General features: G+C 38.7%; 1 protein-coding gene across 1 annotated transcript in view; it reads right to left on the bottom strand.

The window, feature by feature from the left end:
- Positions 1-24,450, bottom strand: part of LOC115269310 (uncharacterized) — a 32,220-nt gene extending 7,770 nt beyond the window's left edge. The window contains exons 1-3 of the mRNA XM_062843902.1: positions 23,309-24,450; positions 22,839-23,251; positions 10,429-10,608 (exon numbers count right to left, since the gene is read on the bottom strand). Coding sequence (XP_062699886.1) covers positions 10,429-10,608; positions 22,839-23,251; positions 23,309-24,407 — 1,692 coding nt within the window. The 5' untranslated portion in view covers positions 24,408-24,450. The remainder of the gene's footprint in view (positions 1-10,428; positions 10,609-22,838; positions 23,252-23,308) is intronic.
- Between the last annotated feature and the right edge of the window lie 574 nt (positions 24,451-25,024).

The following is a 25,024-nucleotide window of genomic DNA, read 5'->3' as shown; positions in this document are numbered from 1 at the left end:
ACAAAATTGAAAACAAGGAAAAATGAAAAAAATCAACAGATCTAGCTTTTTGTACTGGTATCTTGGCAGCACTTCAGGAGAGCTCCAGGAGGAAGTCACCAATGAAGTTTTCAAAGATAATCTGAAAGCTTCGTAACAAAATGCTAGAACAGGTTTTGCTCCTTGGCGTTTGAGATTGCTTCAAGGGGTGTTGAGGAGCTTCAGACGGGGTTTCAAGGGCGAGTCAGAGGGCTCCAGGGAGCTTTAAGTGCCTTTGTGGGGCATTCCATGGAGGTTTGAGGCAGAGATACATGCAGGTTTCAAATGTCTAAAAGGATTTTAGGGCTTTCAGAGGATTTCAGAGAAAGTCATATTTGTTCTAGGGCGCAAAAATCCATTTAAGAATAATTTCAAGCGGATTAGAAGGGTTTCAGAGGGATTCAGTGAGTCCCTCAAATGCTCAAGAACGCCAATTCAAGCGCCCATGAAACCATTTGAAGCCTTCTAAAACCTCCTCAAACACCTCTAAAAACTTTTTCATCACCTTGCCGTCCCTGAAACCTCATGGAAGCCCTGAAATCACCTAAGAGTCTTTGAAACACCTGTAGAACGCCCCTCTAAGCCCTCTCAAGCTCCTTATGTGTCCTGAGACCTCCTGAGACCCTCTGAAATACCCTGGAGCCCCCTAAAACATCCAGGCAACGCCTCTGGTAACTTTGTAAAACCTCCTGAACCACCCTTGCATTGCCCCTGGAAATCTTTTGATAGCCCCTAAAACCCCCTGAAACCTTCTGAGTTGCCCCTGAAATACTAATAAAACTCGGAACGCCTCTGAACCCCCTGAGATCATTTGAAAAAAAGCAAGCCATAGAATCGATCTTAAATCCCCTGAAATTCTCCGAGACCCTCTGAAACACCCCTCTAGAAACCCCCAAAAACCCTGAGTTATCTTGAAACCTTTTCGAATGCCCATGAAACTCTATAAAACCCCCCGGGTATTACTGAAATATTCCATAAACGCCCTTGGACACCCTCTTGGTCCTCCTGGAACGTCCCTGAAACCACTTGGAACGTCTACCAATATTCCCTGAAAAATTCAGAAACTCCCCGGAATGTATCTGAAACTCATTGAGACCTCCTGAAAAACCGGTCATACACCACTGAACCCCCCGAGACTTCCTGGAACAACCCTGGAAGACCTCGGAAATCGCTTAAAACTTCCTTTCACCTCCAAAACATGGGGAAATCCTCTGGAGTCTAAAGAGTTTCTTCTTCGATTCCTCCAGAACTTCTTTCAGGTGTTTTTCTTCTGGTATGATTCCTGCCGTTTCTTCAGTGATTTTTTTTTCAGGAATTTCTGATGAAATTCTTCTAGATATCTCTCCTGGGAGTCCTATAGAAAATCCTTCTAAGATATTATAGGGATCCAGCAGAAACCCAAATTGTCTTCTACTATTCCTCCTGGAGTTCCTCCTGTAGGCTAACTGTCCGAAATTTCTCGAAAAGCTCTATCTGGGATTTCATGTCTGTCGGTATACTTCTTGAAATTGTTTCAGTAATTAGTTTTACGAAGTCCTTCTGATCTCTGCATAAGGTCCCCCTCCGAATCTTCGCTGCGTTCCTTCTGGAATCCCTCAAAAAGTTTATCCATGCAGTTTCTTCTACTTGTAACTTTTATCGTTCTTCTTGATCTTAATTCGGATTGCTTTCCAGGAACTCCTTAGGAGATTCCTAAGGATATTTCTTCAAGGATTTCTCAAAAAAAAAAAATATTTTTAGTATTTCTCATAAAGTTTTAACTGGAATATCTCACTCTTTTTGCAATTCTTCCACCCATTAAATTCGGTATTTTTCAAGAAAAAATTCTCTCTGAAGAAATTTATATCTCAATGAGATCGTTTTGCTATTTAACTGGATTTTCTATTGAAATGTCTGGAATTACCGAACTATATTCTTGGATTTCTACAGTAGATCTTTCGTGTGTTCTACCTGTAGATCATTCTAAGAGTCCAAAAGTTTTGTAAAACACCACTACTGAAACAATAACAAAAAGATCATCAGGAGGAATCTCCGATGGAACTTGTTAATGAATTCCAGAAGAAATTATCAGAAGAATTTTTTTGAAAACTCTCAGAACTCCAGAGAAACTCCAGAAGGATTCTCAGAAGAAATCACTTTTACTTCACTAGTACTTTTCGAGGAATCCCGGAAAATTTTGAGGAATTTGCGAAAGAAATTCTTGGTGATATTTTTCCTGATATTCCCGAAAAACTTTCAAAGAGAACTCCAGTGGAAATAATAAGAGAAACATTTGGAATTATTTCAGATATATTTTAATGATTTATAATTTTATCAGTGCCATACTAATTTTCAAATCAAGAAAAACAATGTTTCAAAGTTGAAAAACATCTAAATGACGAAGATGGTACAGTAAAGAAATTCATGAGGGATCTCAGAAAAGCCTTCTTGAGGAGTTCCTTCAGATATCCTTGAGATATGAGAAAGAATGCCGGCAAATCCATGCATAACCTACAGGAATTCTAGTTGTAACTCCAGTAGAAATTCCTGAAAAAAAATTCTTTAAGAATCTCATAAGAAATTCTTTGGGAAATATTTGAAAAAGCTAAAAGAAATATCGGAAGGACTTACCGAAGGCACTACCGGAAGATTTCCAGGACGACTAAATCCATGATGTTTTAAATGTCGGAACGGGAAATTGGAACGGCAAAAAAACGCTGAAGGCAAGATTTTTCTGAATAAAATGCTTCCTTGATCACAATACCATGAAAACTTTATAAAAACGCATATATTTGAGATTAATTACATCGATTTTCTATGGTACTTCTGGGCCTGGATGAAATTTTTTGATGAAATACGTACAAAATTCAAAAGAAGATTTACCCAGGTAACAATGAATGCTGAACAGTGAGAGTATTAGCTGCACAATAGCTGGTTAATGGTGTCAATGGCTGAATACTATCAAGTTGAATAGAATATCTGGGTAACCAGCTTTAAACATACATCAACATGCAAAATTATTCATCTGTTGTTCAACCTTTAATCAAATGATTTTTGACAGCTGACCCAAGCATGGATTTCGTGTGAAGTCCACATCGCATCTTCAGCCTCAATACAGACTTAGTTCAACTTATATTCTTCACTATTCAGGCACAACCAGTAATGATCTTGTTTTCGAGGATATGTATACAATTGTGTGTGGTGTAGGTGCTAAGGTGAGTGACCATAAATCAGGAGATCCAAGTTCAATTCCCAGTTTTCCCACAGATTACTTGCTACGTTCCTAAACATTGCTTCTGGAAATAGACGTAGCTAATGGTAAACATAGGCTCACGAAAGTGTTTTTATTTTATTTTTACATAATCGTAAAAATGTAATTGATTACTGATTAAGCGCATATTAAGCCTTAAATCAGCCTTCCAATAACCCCAAATCAGCTAAAGGTTGAATAATATCACCAAAATTTGATGTTTTGGAGCTGAATAAAGGATGGTATCTCTTGTGCTCAGCTTTTGTTCAAATAAAGGCCAATTTAAAATAGTTGGAGTAACGTTTGTACAGCATGAAATTGTTACCTGGGTAATTATGAAAAACACTGTTCATTCCACAGAACCGTTCTAGGTTATCGCAAAAATAAAGAAAATTTCTGATAATCTCGGAATTATAGTTGAAAAGCTTCATGATTTAGTCTTCAAGAAGAACAGCACTAACATTATTCTGCAAACTATCACCATCTACAGTGTATCAAACAATTGTCCGTACAGCAACTTTTTGGTCAAAATAATTTTTCATTTAAATGTGCATAACTTTTTTATACGTCAATCAAAACCGCTGAAATTTTGACCAATCATGAGTCGAATATTGAAGCTCCATTGGTGAAATTTTGTGCGATATCGAATAAGTTTTCTGAAAGTTATAATACTTTTAGTAAAGCTTATAAGATTTTTGAACACATTTTTAAAACATTATATCTCAATATGTACTCAATGAAACTTCTTCAATTTTTTTTAGTGATACAGCTTAAACCTAAGGCTTTCATATGCAGCTTCGTTTGAGGTTTTATATTCACTACAAAAAATATTAAAAATCTGTATATGTTCAGTGTGTCATTTGGAAATTTATCATATTTTGATCAATAAAAGTGCCAAGTGTTTTCAACGTTTTTAAACTCTCTTAATGTAATATTTTTATACAGGACCTGCTAAACTATATATGAAGAGTAGGTCCTCTGTATTTTTTTGTTCGGTTAATGCACGTTTATTGGTGAAAGACGTTTGGCAGATTATATATGCAAAATATGGTAAATTTTTAAACATCGCCAACTACATAAGCATATTTTTCATATTTTTTGTGGTGAATATAAAACCTCAAAAGTAGCTACATATGGAAGCCTCAGGTATCAGCTGTAACACACAAAAAAATGAAAAAGATTGATCGAGTACATACTGAGATATAATGTTTTACAAATGTGTTCAAAAATCTTAAAAGTTTTTCTAAAAGTTCTATAACTTTCAGGAAACTTATTCGATCTCGCTCAAAATTGAACCAATGGAGCTTTAATATATGACTCATGATTGGTCAAAATTTCAGCATTTTTGATTGACGTATAAAAAAGTTATGAACATTTGAATGAAAAATTATTTTGACCAAAAAATTGCTGTACGGACAATTGTTTGATACACTGTATCTATCTAACCTTCTGATCGAATCCCTTTGCTGACAATCTTACAAATCCCATATGCACAGGAAGCTTACCATCCTGAATGGCGCGCCTCCGGTCGCTGAGATATACCTTACAAATTGTGCAGTGGTAAATGTACACGACGAAAATGAGTCATGGAATTCATAACAGAATCCTGAAGAAATTTTCGAACAAATTTTATGAAAATATTCTCGAATTCACTTCAAGACCAATTCTAAGATAATCGAAAAACAAAAATAAATTCATGAACGGCTTCTCGTGTTTTTTTTTCTGTCCTTTTTGAATTATTCAAGTAAAACCTAACAACTCATAGGAGAAAATCCCAGTGAAGTACATGGAAGAGTTCCTGAAGGAATTCTTCCAGAAACTTCCAAATGAATTTCAGTGGAAAATTTTCCAGCAAAATATTCCGGAACAAAATAAAAACACTAAAGAGGAAATTCTGCTAGAAAAAAAAATGTCACTGGGAATCCTAGAAAAAGTTCTGGCGAATTTGTAGGAACTTCAAACGCATTATAAGCAATATCACTAGAAGAATTTCTGAAAAAAAATCAAAATTTTTAAGAATAATGTAGAACATATCATCGAAGAATTTCGATAGCAATCTTGAAGACAAGTTAAGGGAAGTAGAGCTTCTGATTCTTTTAACCAACATAATTCTAAGAATTTCAAAGTTATTCTAAGAATTTTCAAAACAATTCCCGAAGGAATTCTTTGTGAAATTTCTGTGAATATTTTGGCATTATTTGAAAAATTTTCAATTTTTTTCCAAGAAGAATCTCTAGAGATTTTCCCCAAAGATCATCCGTAGATGTTGATTGACAAAGCTCTGCAGAAAAATCTTATAAAAAAAGTCAGTAGGAGAGCAGATTTAAGAATGATTTTCTCAAAAAAGATTCCCAGTTATTGGAACAGGTGTCTATTTGCAGATATTTTTCTACAGGTATCTCTGTAGTATCCTACCCATCATTTGGCGAGCACATCCTCGAAAAACTTCGCCAACTTCCGTCCTTCAGGATTACTTCGGAACATTCTCACAGTCGCCCGGTTCTTCTCCGTCTACCAAGGACATTGTTCTCCCCTAGGTCCATTGTGAAACCGGTAATAAATTTGCCCGCCCTACAGAGAATGCTTGAGGTGAATAGTGATTATGTAGATAGAGTACGGAGTGTTCCTTCATTGATTCGCACAAATGCCGAGACACAAAGGCGAATCCAAATTCCCATTCGACCTGGAATCCATTCCGCGTTTCGTGTGGCTGGAAACGACCGCTCCAAAGGGGGATGCAATAATTCTGCCACGATTGCCGCCGCCCGATGACAGACAGATATATGGGAATAATTGGACGATTCAGTCGGGGCACAAAGGCTTAGTCTAATTAAATTTTATCGATTCTTCGCGGGGCAGTGGCGTGGAATTTGCCGGCTTATCGTGCCGAATCGGATGGTGAATGTCGAACGTGAAGGATCGCGAAGCTCTTCGCTAAAAAAACGCCTGAATTTATGCAGAAAATGTAATCTGGCACAACATCTAGGCGAATCAAATTTTCAACGAGCGTCGAGCGCCATCTCGCTATCAGAGTTAACAAATTGGAGAAACTTGCTGCGATAACTCCTGCCACCCGACGATGTAATGCTTCTGAGAATTCAACTTTCCGAGTTAGTTACTGTCGTGGTTTCCCAGCCATGTCAAAACAACTTTTTCAAAGTACCTTGTCCAACTAGCTGTGGAACTTCTTCGTACCCTGCTCCATCCATGTATAAACGGTTACTGGTGACACCCTTCAAGGGGCGCCCCATTTGGGACGGAACCCGTACCGTACATTCCATCCACTCCTCATTCGACGATGAAGGGTCCAATAACGACGAGACAATACCGGAAACTGCACGACAAAGTTTTCCGCAGTAACTGCAGTCGTTGGACTTGTAGGGAGCTTGTCACATAGACAGACGAAGGGAACGATACACGGTGGGCTGAAACGAATTAGATGGGGTTGAAATTACATAGACGAAAATATGGGATTCAATCGATTCGTTAGAATAAAGTACTCGGTTAAAGCTCTTAAAACAATTCCTGGTAAATATCCGTGGTTTTGAAGAATCGTCAATAAGTTTTTAAGAAAATAGCTACCGTCAAATGGGGTAACTTGCAACACTTTTCGACTTTAAAGCAATATCAATAAAAATCTAAGCATTTGAAACATCCTGTGAAGCATCGTGTACGCTAATTATCCCGAGTAGAATACTGTGCAGCACTTGGTTTACCAAAATACGTTGCCACCTAATCAGGAGGTACGAAATACATGCTTGTTGCAAGTTTCCCCATCTGTGGGGTAACTTGCAACATAGGACATGAAGCCAAGTTAGCTATCATTAAACAGCACTAACATTCTAGTATATAGTCGTATTGTAAATTTTTGATGTTATGCATGAAACATAACATGAAAAGATGTACACTAACCAATTGACATATAATTTTTCATAAAAGGATTGATAGTTATTGCAAGCGAGAGTATATCGTTTAGCAACAGGTCTCACGTCCCTCAAACACAAAGTATATATATGATTCTCGTGACTTAGCACTCATTACAAAATGTCAACAATGATTATTGACATTTCTTGAGAAGGTAGAGTGAGTCATCTTCAAGTAGTTTTCAGTTTGAAGTGGTGTTTGGCAATTTCAGCTAAATTAACATGATTGAAACACACCTATTCTTCTTTGTAAATGTCAAACTCGCTAATTTGGGTATTAAACTGAAATAATTTACTCCATCCATTCAGAATTGATGTTGGTGATTGCTTTACAGCGTTCATAAACAAAAATTGAACTTTTAACATGATGTGATGAAACATGAATGAAACTTCAAAATGTGGTATTTCCCAACAATGTTTGAAGGTCACGTGCAAAAAAAATGTAAAAAAAAATGAATTGTCATTTGAAAATAACCGCGTTACGTAATTAATAAGTGATCCATTTCGGTTATTTCTGTCAAATATATCGTGAAATGAAGATAATTAATAGAAGGTTTCGTCAAATTCAACTGTTGCAAGTTACCCCACAGTGGTTGTCGAATATAATAATGATTTTTTGCATTACTTAGTCGATAAGTTTATCAAACTTTTATCGTTTAGCTAAGCTTACTATTAGGTACCCTAACTGCAAGCAAGGTCATCAGACTTATCGCACTTACCATAAGGGAGAGGTCAAGCACGATTTTCATACTTGTTTTTATGGCATAAAATGAGCAATCCGTTTTAACAGTGTAGCTAAACCATAAACAAAGAAACAAAGCTAATTTTTATACTAAATCGATCTTTGATACACATAATCTCTATAACCGAAATAGTAGGGCATACTAGTTTTAATTTATTATTAAAAATGCTTCACATTTAGTGTATGTCATCGTGTTGCAAGTTACACCGCTGTTGCAAGTAACCCCGTTTGACGGTAGTTTTTGAGAAAGTATCTCTAGAAAGCTTTTCTATCTTAACTTTCTTTCTTTCTTTCTAGTTAACTTAAGCTCTATTTTTATAGCAGTGTTATCGGCCAAGTCGGAAGAGGAATTCCTGAAGGTGTGTCTGAAGGAATCTCTAAAAGAGTTGCTGATAGAGTTCATAAAGCAGTTGCTGGAAAAATCCCTACAGCTATTCCAAAAGAATTTCCTCAAATAATATCAGGGAAAATTCATTAGGATAATCATGGAGGAAACATCTAGAGGAATCCTTGAATGAGCTACGAAAGTAATCCAGTCTGATTTACTATGGCAATTCTTAACGAACTTCCTGGATTTCCTAAAGAAATCCATGGAGGAGTTCCTAGAGGAATTCCTCTAGGAATTACAGAAGAAATCTCTCAAGGAACTGCTGGTGGAATCCCACAAATAATTCCAGTAGAAATCCATCAAGAAATTTCTGGAGAAACCATAGAAAAAGTTGCTCCAGAAAGCAACGAAGGAGTTCCCACCAAAAACAGCTCCTGGGGAAAGCTTTGAAGGAACTTGAGAGGAAGTTTCTGAAGAAATCTCTTTGGCAATTCCAGAAGAAATCTCCCAAAGATTTCCAAGAAAAATAAAAAAAAATCCTGAAGAAATTTTAGAAGGAATTAATTGAAGAATTCTCGAAAAAAATCCTGGAGAAATCAATGCAGGAGTTCTTGGGAAAATTCCTGGAAGACTTTATGGAGAAATCCTTCATAGAATTCCAAGAGGAATCCCACAAAGAATTCTAGGACAAATCCATCAAGGAATACCAGGAGAAGTCCCTCCAGGAACTCTCTAAGAGAAATTTCTCACAGAACTCCAGGAGAAATCACTGAAAGAATAACTATGCAAATTCGTGAGGATATTCCTGAAGTAATTGCTGGAGGAATTCCTGATGCAATGCTTGGAAAAAAAATCTGAAGAAATCCCTGAAAAAAAAAATCCTGAAGTTTATCACGATGAACACTCTTAATAAATCCCTTGAAGACCTCCCGGAGGAATTCTAGAAAAACTTCTGGAGGTACAGCAACTCTACAGGAACTTCTACATGAATCCTTGAACTTGCTCCAGGATAAACACCTGACCTACAGCAAGAATGTCGTTGGCGTCGCTATATCACTTGCTGACAAAGCTTCAAAGATAATATAAGATGAGATATAAGTGTCAAAGCGAAAAAGTATGCAGTTTGACAGATATATATCCAGCGACATCCATCCTCTATGGTTTATTAATTCCATTAGAGGAACTTCTGAATGAAACCCTCTAGAAATTCCTCGATGAATCGCTACAAAATTTCCTGAATAAGTAACTGATAGAATTCCCGGAGAGGAAACTATGAAGAACTTTCTGGAGAAATCCCTGATGAAACTTTTAAAGGAATCCCTGAAGGAGTTTTTGAATGAATTCCTTAGAGAATCCCGGAAGAACTTGCTGGATACATCCCTGAGGAAATTCCTTGATTTATTCCAGAAAAATCATGGAGGAATCTCTGAAGAAATTCCTGGAGAGATTCCTGAAAGAAATCTTTGAAGGAATCTTTGAAAACAAATTCTCTCCTGCAGTTTCAAGAGAAACTTCAGAAGAAATTTCTGGAGAAATCCCTGGAGAATCTCTAAAAGTTCCTGAAAAAGTCTTTCTAGAAATAACAAGAGAAATTTTTCCAACATTTTTAGGAGAAATCTCCTCAAGAATTCCTGAAGGAATTTCTGGAAGAATCCCAAAATAAATTTCAGGAAAAAAATCCCCTACAAACTCTAGCCGAAACCCCTTAAAGAATTCCAGGAGAAATTTATGAAGTACTTCTTGGAAATATCTTTCGAGGAGTTCCCGCAGAAATCCCAGAAGTTGTTGTTGCAGTAATCCCTGAACGAGCTCTAAGATGAGTTCCTGCTGTCATCTATGAAGAAGTCGTAGAGGAAGCCTTGAAGAAGTTCATGAAGAATGCTCGGAAAGAATTTAACAACATATTCTTAAGGAAGTTCGTTAGGGAATCTGTGGAGGAGTTCCTGTAAAAGCCTATCCAGAAATGTACGGGACTTCACATCTGACTTTTTAAAAAGAAATCTTTTTCTTCACTTATGAACACTAAGTCCCGAATTTCATTAATCATTCATTTTTCACTTGCTACATAAGTCTTTCCTACGGCTGAAGGCCACACTTTTCTATCAGACTTCACTTAGAACTTCTAACTGCTCGCACTCAAGGTTTCCTACTAACTGACTGGCCTTGACCACCTGGGCTGAGGGCGCACCTGCGTCCTCCGGTGGGGCTCGATGAGAATCTTGCTGGCATCAGCGAAAGGCCATCGGATGATGTTGGCCTGGATTGCGTCGATCGAAGTATTGGTGACCGTTGCCGTTCCAGGGGCATTGACACGCGTCGCTCGGGGCTTCGATGTTGCCAACGGTCGGTCCTCATGGTGGATTGCTGACTGCGTTGTCAGCAACTGTATGCTCGTTGTCCAAAGTTCGTTGTCGCCAAGGGTTGGTGTTCATGGCGGTTTGCCAAGTGCCTGGTCAGCATCTAGTCCACGATGGTAGAGACCGTATATCGTGGGTAGAGCTTAGGGATGTCCATAACTAAATTTCTCAAAAAAATCCTGAATTCTTGAAGGGTTTCAAGAGGAATCATTGGAAAAGTCTCAAGAGAATTCTCTGAGAGAGTTCGTGGAGAAATTACTTAAGGTGCTCCTGAAGAAATTCCTCCAGAAATTCCCGAAAAAAAAAATCCTAAAGGAGCTTCTGGCGAAATCCCTTAAAGAGCTCAAGGAAAAACTTTCGGAAGGAATTCCTAGAGAAATGCCTCAAAGAATTCCTCTTAAAAGTAGTTTCTGGAGGAATTTCCTGCAGAAATCCATGAAAGAGTTCCTGGAGAATTCCCTGAAGGAATTCCTGGAAGATTTTCCGAAAGAATTTATGAAGTAATTCCTGAAGGATTTCCTGGAAGAATCCTTAGTGGAGTTCTTGGTGAAATCTCTACAGCAATTGTAGGATAAATCCCTCAAAGATTTCTAGGAAAATATCTGTAGGAATTCCTCGAAAAATTCAATAAAATTCAAGGAGGACTTCAAATAATTCCATGAGAAATACCTTAAGGAACTCATATTTTAATGAACTCTCCGCTTAGGAAATATAAAAACAAATACGTATTTCATAACCCACAACCAACATGAATAGAATCTCATGGGCACTTATTTTAGAGCTGCGAAAATTATAGCTCAATTGGTTTACTCAACTGAAACCAAATCTACAGACCTTCAATAATAAATATCGTGAAAGGAAATCAGCCAATGTTTACTTATTCATTGTATTTGAAAAAAAAAAACCTCGGACGAAATTTTGCTAAAAAAAGTTTTGACGATATTCCTTAAAAGGTGTTCAAGTGTTTGATTTTTTATACCTACTAGTAAAATGTACGTGGGAATACCAACTGTCACTTCTTAAAGTGTTGTTTTGAGTACTCGTGGACCAACTCTTGATGAAATCTTGAACGATTTTATGGTGTAATTGAATGATCAAATTAAAAATGAGAAATTTTTGGCAATAAAGATATCTATTTTCTTTATTTTTATGTTTACTGGTAAAACAAAAATTATTTTAAGAATTTTTGATTTTGAGAAATTTTTTGTGGAACTTCGAACTTTTGGTGATCTTGAGTGCGGTTGAGCTCTTAACTATGTGATTGTCTTTCTCTGGTTGTAGGCTGCCAGACGATTTTTTTTCTTTTTGAAAAATCTGTTTTCCATACCAAATTTCAGAAAAGAAATATCAAGGCATATCAGTTTGCACTAAATCTTTAGGCCGAACAGAGGCGTCTCGGAGGACTTCATGGTGTTCCAGAGGGTTTTAGGGCTTCAAGGAGTTTCATGGGGTTTCAATGGGCTTCAGGTGACTCCCGGAAATTTCCGAGGGCATCGAGGGCTTCAGGAGAGCTTCAGGAGGGGATCTAGGTAGGTTTATGTTCGTTTTATGTCATGTTATTGGGTTTCATGGGGGTTCCAGGAGATTCAGGGGAGTTTTCGCGAGTTCCAGTGACCTCAACGGTTTTTAGAAGAGCACCAATAGAAGTTTCATGGCGTAACAGATAGGCTATATTACAAAAGGCTGAAAGCAACAATGGTTGAAAGTACATAAACGCATGAAATGAGCTTGAACAATGCCTGCTTCTCAGCTTAACGTTCTATGATCACTTCCACCCACAGTTAACTGAGAGCTGCCTTTGCCAATGACCATTTTGCGCTATTTGCTGCAGGCAAAAATACACTTTATGCCCAACAAAACCAAGAAAATTTTCATCACGAAAGGTTCCTGGACTGGCCGGGAATGAAACCGGTGAACCTCAGCATGGTATTTCTGAACTTCCGCAAACTTTTTCTATATGGGTCACACAATTACAAAAAATGTGACTGATGTTATTGCAATCGGTAATTTCTCGTTTTTTAAACAAGGGCTTTTCTTCCGGGTTATGCTGTTGTAATGATTGTTGACATTATAGTTGCCAACATCAGAGATTTTCTCTTCTTCTGAAAGTGGGCTATACTTTTGAGAAACATTTCCATAATCATATGGCTGATCAATAAAGCATACCATGGACTTGATAAGATTTTGAGAACGGCTGTTTTAAACTGACGGCGTCGAATTATCATTTCAGCTTTTTGATATTTTAGCCTTTCGTGTTTCTGCTTTTTGTTATTCAGCTTGTTGTTATTTCAGCCTTTTGTCTTTCAGCTTTTTATACGTAACCCGCTACAAGGCTGAAATCACAAAAGGCTGAATGCAAAAATGGTTGAAAGTACAGAAACACATGAAATGAATTATATGTTTGAATATAGTCAAGAGAATATTGGTGTATATTTAAATTACAAATCCTCTTCTTCTTGGCGTAACGCCTCAACTTGAACAATGCCCACTTTTCAGATTAGTGTTCTATGATCACTTCCATCCACAGTTAAGGGCGAACGGGACGGTCAACGAAATGTCCGCTATTGTTCTGTTGCTACTAAGATGGTAATCTCAGATTCTACTTCATATTTTGCAACAAAAACTTATCATTGTGTAGACTCACTTGCAGTGCATATGCTGATTGATTTTCATCATCTTCAGTGCCATAGAAATCGAGATTATCTTCCTCAAAATCGCAAGGCAAATTGTTAGAAAGAGAGGGAAGATAGGAAAAATAACACGGCGTCCCGTATCCCTTAACTGAGAGCTGCCTTTGCCAATGACCATTTTGCATACTATGTGGCAGGCAAAAATACACTTTATGCCCAACAAAGCCAAGACTTTTTTCCACACGAAAAGTTCCTGGACTGGCCGAGAATGAAACCGGTGAACCCTCTAAGGAGTGAGATTAGTAAGCAATTCATATAATGCGATACTTTCCTGCTAAACTATCATAACCACATAGAAGAGTATACATACCAAATAAAAAGTTATTCCAACTTCAATTGCATTTGTTATTCAACAATCAATCTTTGAGTATCCTTTTTTGACCCATTCTCACCCCCAACGACGGTACCATGGACTTGATAAGATCTTGAGAACGACCGTTTTTTAATTGACGGCGTCGAATTGTCATGTCAGCCTTCTGTGATTGCAGCCTTTTGTTATTTTCAGCCTTTTGTACGTAACCCTTCATAAGGTTTCAGAAGCGTTTCCTGGGGTGTCAGAGAGTTTCCGAAGATCTTATGACTAAGAGGGGATTTAAGAGGAAGAGTGTAAGGCATTTCAAGGCGTTTCAAAGTGTTTCAGGGGGTTCGGGAACTTTCAGGATCGATTCAGGGATCTTAAAGTTTCAGAGTTGAATTTTGACAAGGGTTTTGAGGTTATTTGTAGCATCGGGTACCAATTATAAAATTGTATTCACATAGGTTTTGAAGGTTAGGATCTTTCCAGATAGAACGCATATCAATGAAATTCGTACGAATGATGAATCATATTCATACTACCCTATTTTGAGGAACACATTCAAAAATAAAAATAAGTAAGTATTAGAAACTGTGTGACTAACTTATTGATTAACTACTGCAGAAAAGTCAACATGATTTGCTTTTAAGATACTGATTACCACTAAAAATATGCTCATCTTCAGGAGTCCCCTTACCCATACCACAAGCCTAGTGATCATGAAATCTGGCTGGAATTTTACCATGTTCTGACTGTAACTCTATAAAGAAATCACCCTCAATATGTTCGCCGAAAAGTTTTTAAAAATTCCCTCATTTATAAGGAGCTTCTCAATATTATTTTTAGGTTAACTGATTCCCTAAGAAAATTTTTCATGTAATTTTCCGAAAAATTCCAAGGAACACCAACAAAAATCGTTTCAACACAGCACCAACTTGTGGAATTTGCTTAATAAAGTCGATTGCTAAGCATATTCTGAAGAAGGGTTTTTTTTTAAATCACAAAACTTATTCCGACAGCCCATAGCCCAGTAAAGGGCGATGAAAAATGCTCGCGGTACGACCATAGTGGGTAATTTTTGTAAAAAAAATGAATGCAAACCATAATCCCAAACTAATAAATAAACCCAATTTCAGGCATCTCTGAGGAAGGCCCAACCCAAGAGCCGAAACGTTGGAAGATATAAAGTAATTGCGCCTAAAGCTCAATTTAGTAGTCCAAACAACTACAAAAAGTTAAACATAGACAAATACATACATAAATATACCAAAACACCTAGTAACAAACATTCCCTGAGTGAACACTGAACAATAATGCATATTGAACTTTACTGGCTTATTACTGGATTTGCTGGTATGCCTGAAACATACTGGAAAACTTGTAATTAGAAAGCATGAAATGCTGCTAATTGACAAATTAAGAGATGAAATTTGTGAGAAAAAAAAAGCGTTCTGGTGGGATTCGAACCCACGACTCCATATTCGCTAGACCGGCGCTTTAATCAACTAAGCTTCAGAGCAAGTGGTGGCTTCCAAGTCAGATTGGCTTTCTATTCCACAGAATCATTACTTGTTCTGTGGCTTAGTGGTTGAAGCGTCGATCTAGCGAATACGGAATCGTGGGTTCGAATCCCACCAGAACGCGATTTTTTTTTCACAAATTTCATCTCTCAATTTGCCAAATAGCAACATTTCGTGCCTTCTAATTACAAGTTTTTCCAGTATGTTTCAGACATACCGGCACATCTGATAATATTGCAGTAAAGAGCAATATGCATCATTGTACGCTTGCTTGCGTCGTCTATGCAGTTGGTCGTTAGAGCGTGCGATCGTGCCGAGTTCTCGACGCATACTGATTAGACACCAGCAAAACAAACTGCTTGGAGGCTGGGTATGCGGAGTGCGATAGTAAGTCTCGGCTTCAATGAAAAATTCGCTCTCACTTGTAGTTAGTGGGCACAAATGCGAGTGTGTTGTGGATTGGCATCCAAGCCGAAAGAGAGATCGGTTTGTGAAATATGAGTGTTCACGGTGCGGCTTCGGAGTCAGTTTGGCTTTCTATTCCGCAGACTCATTACTTGTTCTGTGGCTTAGTTGGTTAAAGCGCCGATCTAGCGAATAGGGAGTCGCGGGTTCGAATCTCACCAGAACGTGATTTTTTTCACAAATTTATCTCTCAATTTGTGAATCAGCTTTGTCTTCTAATTACAAGTTTTTCTGTATGTTTATGACATACCAGCAATTCTAGTTAAGGGCAACATCAGTGTCCCTTAGGTAAAGTCTTCAGTAATTCATTCGGCAATGCTTTTAAGAGTTCCTTTGCAAATTTGATATGACTTTTTTTTGGAAATTCCTCATGAATTTTCTGGGCAATTTTTTTTTTTATTCTTAATCACTTAACCTAATTTACAGCTCTATTTGTCCACTGGGGCACTGCGTGAGCAATTTCAATTGACAGCTGCACTTATATTTTGTACAGCGCCTAGATTCTATTCTACTTTATCGAACTGGTTGCCTTTCTGCTGCTTTCACTTTTCTACTTGATACTGGTAGAATGATGAGCACAAGGATGATGATGGATGGCCGTTGTTCCTTTCCAGTCCGATTGGGGGGGTCCATTATGAGTAGCAATTCGCCGATGTCCAGGTATCCGGGTCCACTTGAGCCATGGGGCTCAGAAGAGGGTCAGTGTCAGTTGCTCTCGGGGGAAAAGCAACTGACGAAAAATTGCAAGTGCCGGGGCTGGGAATCAAACCCATGACCATCCGCATATGAAGCGAACGTGTGACCAACTACGCCACGGGCCCCGGCGTGGGCAATTTTTTCGGCCACATTTTCTGTAATTCATATGGGAATTTCAACATTTTCCCATTTTCACTCTCTAAAATAAAAACTCTCATTTTTGAGTAACACCCATGCCGCACAAAGACTGTGTTGGAAACACATTTTTTTTAAATTGCTCGTACGCTCACATTTTTGCAAAATATCAATATTTTTCGGTATTTGAAGGTGGTTTATAAACCAAGTGAGGTTGTCATGTCGAAATTATTGCAAAATACATGCTTATGTGAGCGTACGAGCAATTTTAAAAAAAAGGTGTGTTTCCAACACAGTCATGTGCGGCATGAATGTTTACTAAAAATGTGCAGGCCGAACACATTTTTGAGCGTAGCCGTTTTTGCGTGCAACATTTCCAGAATTCTTTGAGGAAGCTTTCGGTAACTGCAGAGGGAATTCACAAAACTTTTTTATGAACTCCTTCTGCAATTCTTATGAATTCTTCAATCAATTTTTCCTTGAATTCTTCGGTGGTGTTTTTGAAAACTTCTGCGGCATTTTCTTTGAGAACATCCTCGGCAATTCCTTTGGAACTTATTTCGATACTTTCTATTGGAATTTCATCGACAATTGCTTTGAAAATTTGTCAGACAAATATCTTCGAGGTTTTTTTTGAGAATTTCTTCGGCAATTTTTTCTGATTTTTTTTTACAATTTCTTTGAAAATTCATTCGGAAATACCTGCATTTATTCCTTTAGAAAGTCGTTCATCAATTCTTTTTGAAATTTCTCGGGCATTGCCTTTGAAAAACATTTCAGAAGCAACATTTAAATTCCTTCCGCATAATCTATGGGAAGTTCTTCAGATTTTTTTTTGTGAATGCTGGAGGAAATTTCTGGCGATTTTTTTACAAATCCATTGGTATCTTTTTCCGGTTTTCCTTTAAGAATTCCTGAGGCAACTCTTCGTATATCTTCGAAAAAAATGTCGGCAACTTTAATGGAAACTCTCTTGGGAATTTCCTAGGCAGTTTTTCAGAATTTGGTTCGGATTTTTTTTTTGTGACAGTTCTTATGAGAAATCTACAGGACATTGATATGGCAATTCCATTTTCAGGTTCATTCGATTAATGACTATGAAATCGCATGCCTTTGTGAATTCCTTCTGAAATTCCATCAGCAATTCCAATTGGAAATTTCTGAATTTCCCAATCTATTGTTTGAGAAATATCCAAAGGTACGGCCAGAGAATTTCATTGAAAACTTCCGAAAGAATTCCCAAAGAATATTGAGAAACAATTGCTGAAAAACATAATTGCCTTGGAAATTTTCAAATTGATGATATATAGAGTTAAAATTTCCGAAAAAGCTGCCTGTGAAAGTAGAAAGAAATCACCGAAGGATTCTCAAAAAAAAAACATAAGAGTTTATAACGATGTTTCTGAATGGATTCTCGAAGAACTATCTGTATAAATTTTATTAGAATTATTGAAGCAATTCGCAAAAACATATTTCAAGAAAATTCCCAAAAACTTTTCAAAGAAATTTCCGAGGAAATCCCTAAAGGAATTGTCGAAAATCGATTTCCGAGGAATAAATATAAGGAAAGAAATACTCAATGGCATTGCAAAGTTGCCAACATTCGCCCAAATTTTAGTGCATGTTACAAAAAACTGCAACTAGTTTTGAAAATTGTGATTTTTTTCTGTATTAACGAGATTTTTAGCCCTAGGCTAATGCATCTCGGGACCCACGCTTGACTTCCCTTCCGAAAGAAAGAACTCACATTTTGTGAATTTCTCGGGAGTGGGATTCGATCCCAGGTCCTCGGCGTGATAGTCACGTACTTTAACCATCACACCAGGTCCGCTCCACATTGTGAAAATTATTTGGGCCCTCTATTCCACTGTGCAACAACGAACGGTTTAGAGAGGCTACGGCTTCTGATGAAGATAGTGATGTCGACAGTGCAGTGGACATTAAGGATCGTTTCCGTTACTTCATCAACGAGGACGAGGAAAGAATGTCATGTTCTTGATGTTTTATCTTGAATCATTCTGTGGTACCGCTATAGGCCAGTCCGAAATATTCATTCTGAAGCGTTGAAATTATACAAATGCAAAGATTTGCTGATAAACCAGGCGACAATTTCAGACCTATTTGGAACCTTGAAGATGTAGAGCATCAAACTAATATAAATGTTTGGTTTTAGAATGGTTTTATGATTCTATTTAAATAGTTACTTCGTTTTCGTTTAACAATCGTGAACCCGCCTCAATTCGCCACCACAACTAACAGGCGACTTACGCTACGGGCAGGGAAGCCTGCAAAAAAGTTTGCCCATTAGTTGCTCTCGTCTCGGTTGTCGTTCGGGTAAGCCAGGAAATTTATTTCATTTTGGTTTCACTTTGAAAAACTATGGCTAGCCGCCTGACCACCAGAGTAACTACGCAACTGTGATGCCTGTGATGGCTTGAAATGCAGACGTTTATCAGTGTTTATGAGTTAAATGGGAAGTTAAATCAACTTTGAGGATTCATTTCTGTCAACTTCAACTCTTTAATTCTTCAAACCGTTTTTGTTTGATTTATTTCTTATGTTGTTTTTATTTTCTTGTTTGTTTCGCTTGCATGCAGTCCTTGATCAGGCGGATACTTTCGTTTGTAAGTAGAGATTATGGTAGAGTAGGATTTTTAGAAGCTCGATTAATTTGTAGCATAAACATCCCATGATATATATTCTAAAATCTAAAGTCAGGTAGATTTGAGGGAATTGTAAACACCATGATGAGCATGTACCGACTTTTTAAACCATCTAAGCAGATAAGTAGCATAGGGAAAAACAAAACTGATTGCATTCATTCAAAAAACCACCATGAGGTCAAAATAAAATAATCTTGGTTTTACGACGTTTCTCAAAACCTCTTAAAAGCCAATTGATTACCAGATTGTAACAGTTACAGTCATGGGGAAGATAAGAAGTATGAGTTCGACAACCGTTGTTGTTAACCTTCCGTTAATCGCGCTGTTGTACTTGTACAACACATGAGAATTATCGACTATTCCTTTGAAACCATCTTTTCTATCGATGTCAACCCCAAATGTATTCTACAGGAATCTTATTTGGAATATTATAAGACCTTTTTTGAAAACAGTATAACTCCTTATAATGCGGAAATTTGAAAATCGCAATATGAAGAACGTACTATATTTAAGATAAGATAGACAGTTGAATGTGAATTAGTGTATTTCAAAATCTAAATGATCTAGAAATATGGGGTCTTCGGCAAAGTTACTTGGGATATCAAGGGCCTTCGTGAGGTGATCTGAGAAATTCAGATTTCAACCGAATGGCGGCGCTAGTGAGCATGTAATTTTTCTATCCCATATTACTCAGGATCCTGAGTACTTAGAAAGATGGTGTCTTCGGCAAAGTTGTTTGGTTGGTTAAACACTAACTGATGGAGAGCCATTTGGTTTGAAACTCCACATCTAGTTGGCGCTAGTGGGCATTGAAATTTTATAACTCATACATCTCAGGACCCTGATTACTTAGAAAGATGGTGTCTTCTGCAAAGTTGTTTAGTAAATCAAACACTAACTGATGAAGACAAGTATGATGTAGAATTCCACATCCAGGTGGCGCAAGTGAGTACTCAAATATTATAACTCATATATCTCGAGATCCTGATTACTTAGAAAGATGATGTCTTCTGCAAAGTTGTTTAGTAGATCGAACACTAACTGATGGAGAGCCGTATGATTTGAAACTCCACATCTAGGTGGTGCTAGTGGGTATTCAAATTTTATAACTCATGAGTCTCAGGACCCTGATTACTTAGAAAGATGGTGTCTTCTGAAAAATTGTTTAGTAGATCAAACACTAACTGATGAAGACAAATATGACGTGCAATTTCACATCCAGGTGGCACTGGTGAGCATTCCCATTTTGTACCTCATATATCTCAAGATCCTGATTACTCAGAAAGATGATGTCTTCGACATTGTTGTTTGGTGGATAAAGGATATATGTACTTATCCCGTGACATTGACAACCTTAAGATAGAGTATATTGAAATACGACGGTCAGATATTAAATATTTTACTAAGCGCTTCAACTTCATGTAAAATTAATCAATCAAGTGCAAATTTAAACAAATTATAATCAACTAGTTGTGTAATTTTCAAATTTTAAAAACATTCGAAAGTATAAAAATTTACAGCTCGTTGATTTTTTTCTAGATGAATAATAACACTTCATGCTTTTGCAAATTTACAACTAGCACCTTCTGGTGGCAGAAGCACGAATCAAATGGTCAATCAACTGAAAGCCCTTGATCTACCAACCAACCTTGCCAAAGATATCAACTTTCCAGGTAATCAAACTCGGAGATATATTGTCGGGCCGCCACCAAACCGGACTTCGCACAATCAAGTCGCGACGCGACCCAACTCGCGACATTTTTTAATCATGTCAAAAGTAGTGCGCATCCTTCCCGTTGTTGTCAGCAACACAGCGCACTAGATGCGAAACAGTTGCGACACTTGTGGACCATGAAAATGGCAATTTTTGATTGAATGTCGGTCTTGATTCCAACCGGATAGACAATATAAGATATAAAATTTGCATACTCATTAGCACCACTTACTAGCGAAATATTGATTTCAACGACCCATCAACCAAATGCACTTAACCTATTTGACAACTTTGCCGAAACCACCATCTCTCTTCTAGTAACCAGGATCCTGAGAACTATTGCATATCCATTTTTTATGTTCACTAGCGTCATCTAGTGGTGAAATTACGATTCAAACGGACAACTATCTGTAAGTTTTCGATCTTTTAGAAGGTCGGCACGAGAGGTAACTTTTCCTCCATTTGGTCTTTGATCTACCAAACAACTTTGCCGAAGACACCATCTTTCTGAGTAAAGTGGAGCTTCGTGGCCGTTCGGTTAGCGTTACCAAGCGTGTAACCGCACCATGCTATCCACTGGTGCATGTAATGTATGTCGTGGTCTATGGTCTAGTGTTAAGTTCTGTTCAGTCTGTACAGCCTCTGGCTGAAGACGGTGTCCCGTGCCTTTTGAATCGGGATCCTGAGCTACATGAGACTAGCGCAACTGTCACTCATCTATAAGCCCTTGATATACCAAACATCTTTGCCGAAGACACTATCTTTCTAAGTAATAAGGGTCCAGAGATACATAATATATAATATTTACGTTGTCACTAGCGCCGCCAAGTGATGAAATTTCAAATTAAACTGCGAATCATCCGTAAGTACTTGACCTACCAAACAACTTTGTCGAAGACACCATCTTTCTAAGTTATCAGGTTCCCGAGATACATAGGATATAAAGTTTATTTGCTCACTAGCGCCGCCTAGTGGTGGAATTTCCAATTAAACGACCAATAATCTGTAAGCCGTGTACCTACAAAACAACTTTGTTGAAGACATCATCTTTCTAAGACATCAGGATCCTGAGATATAAGGTGTAACATGATATTGCTCACTAGCGCCGCCTAGTGGACGTATTACGAATCAACTTTGTCAGCATCAAGTATCCCATGAAATTTACAACAACTTTGCCAAAGACAGTCCTCCTCTAAACAATCAGGATCCTTAGATATTTCAGAATGTATGGGTGTTGTACAAAGTACAACACGCGACTGCTCGCGTTACAAAAATTGGCGCGAGTACTGAAAGGTTAAGGACTGAAAAGGAGTTTTTATTATCGTTCCACTTTCCACTGGTGATAAAATCTTCGCATATCGTTCCGGTTCATGCAGCATACGCTTTAATTATTGTTTTATTCTCTATTCATCGCCTACAAACTCCGATGATTTTCCTTTGTAATTAGCCCAAGAATGTTTTCATGATCTCTTCTTAATCATTGCGAGTCGCCAAAATTTTATAAGAAACTTTTATATAAATAACTTTGGAACCTTTAAATAAAATTCTATTATTGGTTTATGAGTTTTTTTATGAATTCATGGCTACGTTTGCTGTGAACGTTAAGTTCTTTTAATGTACTTGTTGAATTCTAGACAAAACCATAATTATCATTTATCAAAGTTTTCTTGATGGACTTTTACCTACAGTAGTATAACACTAATCAAATACCTTATTTACAAAATTATGCAAATTAACACTCTTCACGTTTATCTAGTTTATCAAATTTGCTCGTACCGGGCGATGTTTGCGCGAGCTATTTCTAACGATCACATCACATCACATCCACACGGTAATAATTTCGCCATAAATTGTTCAATCACCATTCGATCCCATCATCATTATCCATCTCGCTAGCGCTCGCGACGAACACAACAAAATTGATGATCGCCACCGGTTCCAAATGTTTACTCGCTCCCAGCCGCCTCCAGAATCCAAAGTTTACTTCTCTCTCTCTCTCTCGTTCTTCACGCGCCGGGTGTTGTCATAATGACGCAATCCGGTCGTCAACCAGCAGCGCCTCACAGCCGCTCCACGTTCAACCAGATGCCGCCCTTCACCTCGGCAAACTGCGACTTCGGATCGTACTGGATGGGGAATTGGGTTTTCTCGTTGACGGTAAAGCGCAACCGACTCAACAGCTGAGCGATGCCGAACTTGACCTCTACCAGAGCGAAGCGCATTCCGATGCAGTTACGGGGGCCATCACCGAACGGGAGGAAACTGTGCGAATGGCGAGCGCTGATGGCCTCCGGCGTAAAGCGGTCTGGGTCGAAACGGTCCGGGTTCGGATAGATCTCCGGGTCGTGGTGGATTCCGTAGACCGGGATCATGATCATGGTGTCCCGTTCGATGGTGGTGTCCAGGCTGTCGATGCGGTACGGGTCGTTGGCCAAGCGGATCAGGTTGCCTACCGGGGGGTGTTTGCGAAGGGTTTCTAAGAAAAGAAAGAGGAATTAGATGAAGTTGGAGTGATTGGGTAAATGGAGCTTACCGTTGACGACCTGCTCCAGATAGGTCATATCCTTGATGGCATCGTACGTGAGGTGTCCACCGTGCTTCTCCAATACGCGAAGAACTTCCTGGCGAGTCTTTTCCTGAACTTCGGGATTGTTGGCCAGTTCGAACAAAGCGAAAGATACAGTCGTTGAAGTCGTTTCAAAACCAGCGAAGAAGAACAGGAAAGCCTGGGCAGCCAGCTCATCCAAAGTGATCTTTTCCTTCGATTCCTCCTCGTGATCCTCGATTGTTCCCTTGTTCTTCAACTGCAGCAGCATTTGAAGGAAGTCCTGCCGCACCACATTGGTCTTCTCGCGATGATCCACCGTTCCTCGAATGACGTCCATGAAGTAATCCGTCACGTCCTTGGGAAATTGCCGCAAACCCAACTTCTTGGCCAAGTCACGATAGCTCAATAGCGCGAAGACCCGAATCGTTTCCCAACGTCCAAGTTTGAACACTTTATCGCCCTTGTCCAGCAACTTTGACCCCTCGTTCTTCAACGCGTTTGTCTTCAACCCGAACGCCACCGATGAAATTACGTCACTGGTAAACCGTTGAGCCAACGGCTTAATATCCACCGCTTCCTTCCGCTCCACATACTTATCGAAACACGCCAAAAACTCATCGCCAATTTCGCAGATCGTCAGGTACATGTACTTGATCTTCCCGGAGGTGAACGTCGGACTCAGCTTGTTCCGCAAAAATCTCCACCTCTCCCCTTCGATCGAAAACAGATGCGCCGACAGGGGATCCTCCTTCTCATTGTAATACATCCCCCGATCTCTAAAGCTATTGAAATCCTTCACCAACATCTTCTTGATCAGATCCATATCATTCACAAACAAAATCGGCTTCACCGACAAGTACATCCCAACGGCCTTGTGGGTCTTATGGTAATCGTCGTACACCCGTTTCAACACCTCCGTGAAATGGTACTTGGTTCCCATGCCATTGAACGACCCCAACGGCAGCGATCCCGGAACCTGCGGGACATTCCGATCCGCCCAGTAGGAGTACTTCCGACGGAAGTAGGTATACGCCAACCAAAAGATGGGCAACACCAAAAACAGCACCGTGTTGAGTAATCCCATTTCTCCTTACGTAAGACAAAGCACACAACCGAAAGAAAACTAAAGTGAACACGACCGTGGTCTGCCACCGACTGATTTCGAGGTTTTAAGCTTCTGTTGGATACCGGCTCGGGGTGTGTCCAGCTCAAGCAGAGTGACTTAACGCGATTTGTGCGGACTTGACCAGTGATCGTGCGGGAGGAACAAATAAACAAACAAGATGGATAGCGACGGTGGTGGTGGTGGTGATGATGATGATGATGATGATGATGATGGCGAGAATGATTGAGTTTTGTCCATATCTCAAGAGTTGGTTAAGATAAGATAGGGGATGTGTGGTCGAGTTGATTGAAACCGGTAATCGTGGAAGACGCTTTGCACCAAGGTATAACTGATGAAATCAGTTGAAATTCCAGCTGATTGGATTTTTAGTGGAGGTGTGACTGTACCAGTGGCGCATTGCACCAGTATGAGCTAACAACTTCATCATTTGGCAAACCACGTACAGTCAGGTTTTTTACGCGGGAGATACATACTTCGTAAAAAAAAACGCGTAAAAATAAACCGCGTTAATTCAAAAATCAGCGTAAATGAAAACCATGATTTATATAGCGCATTTATTTCACCACTGGACTATC

The sequence above is a fragment of the Aedes albopictus genome, unplaced genomic scaffold (genome assembly GCF_035046485.1).
Source record: "Aedes albopictus strain Foshan unplaced genomic scaffold, AalbF5 HiC_scaffold_63, whole genome shotgun sequence".
NCBI lineage: Eukaryota > Metazoa > Arthropoda > Insecta > Diptera > Culicidae > Aedes > Aedes albopictus.
The sequence above is the reverse complement of the archived record's forward strand: the minus strand, read 5'-3'. Positions and strand labels throughout refer to the sequence as shown.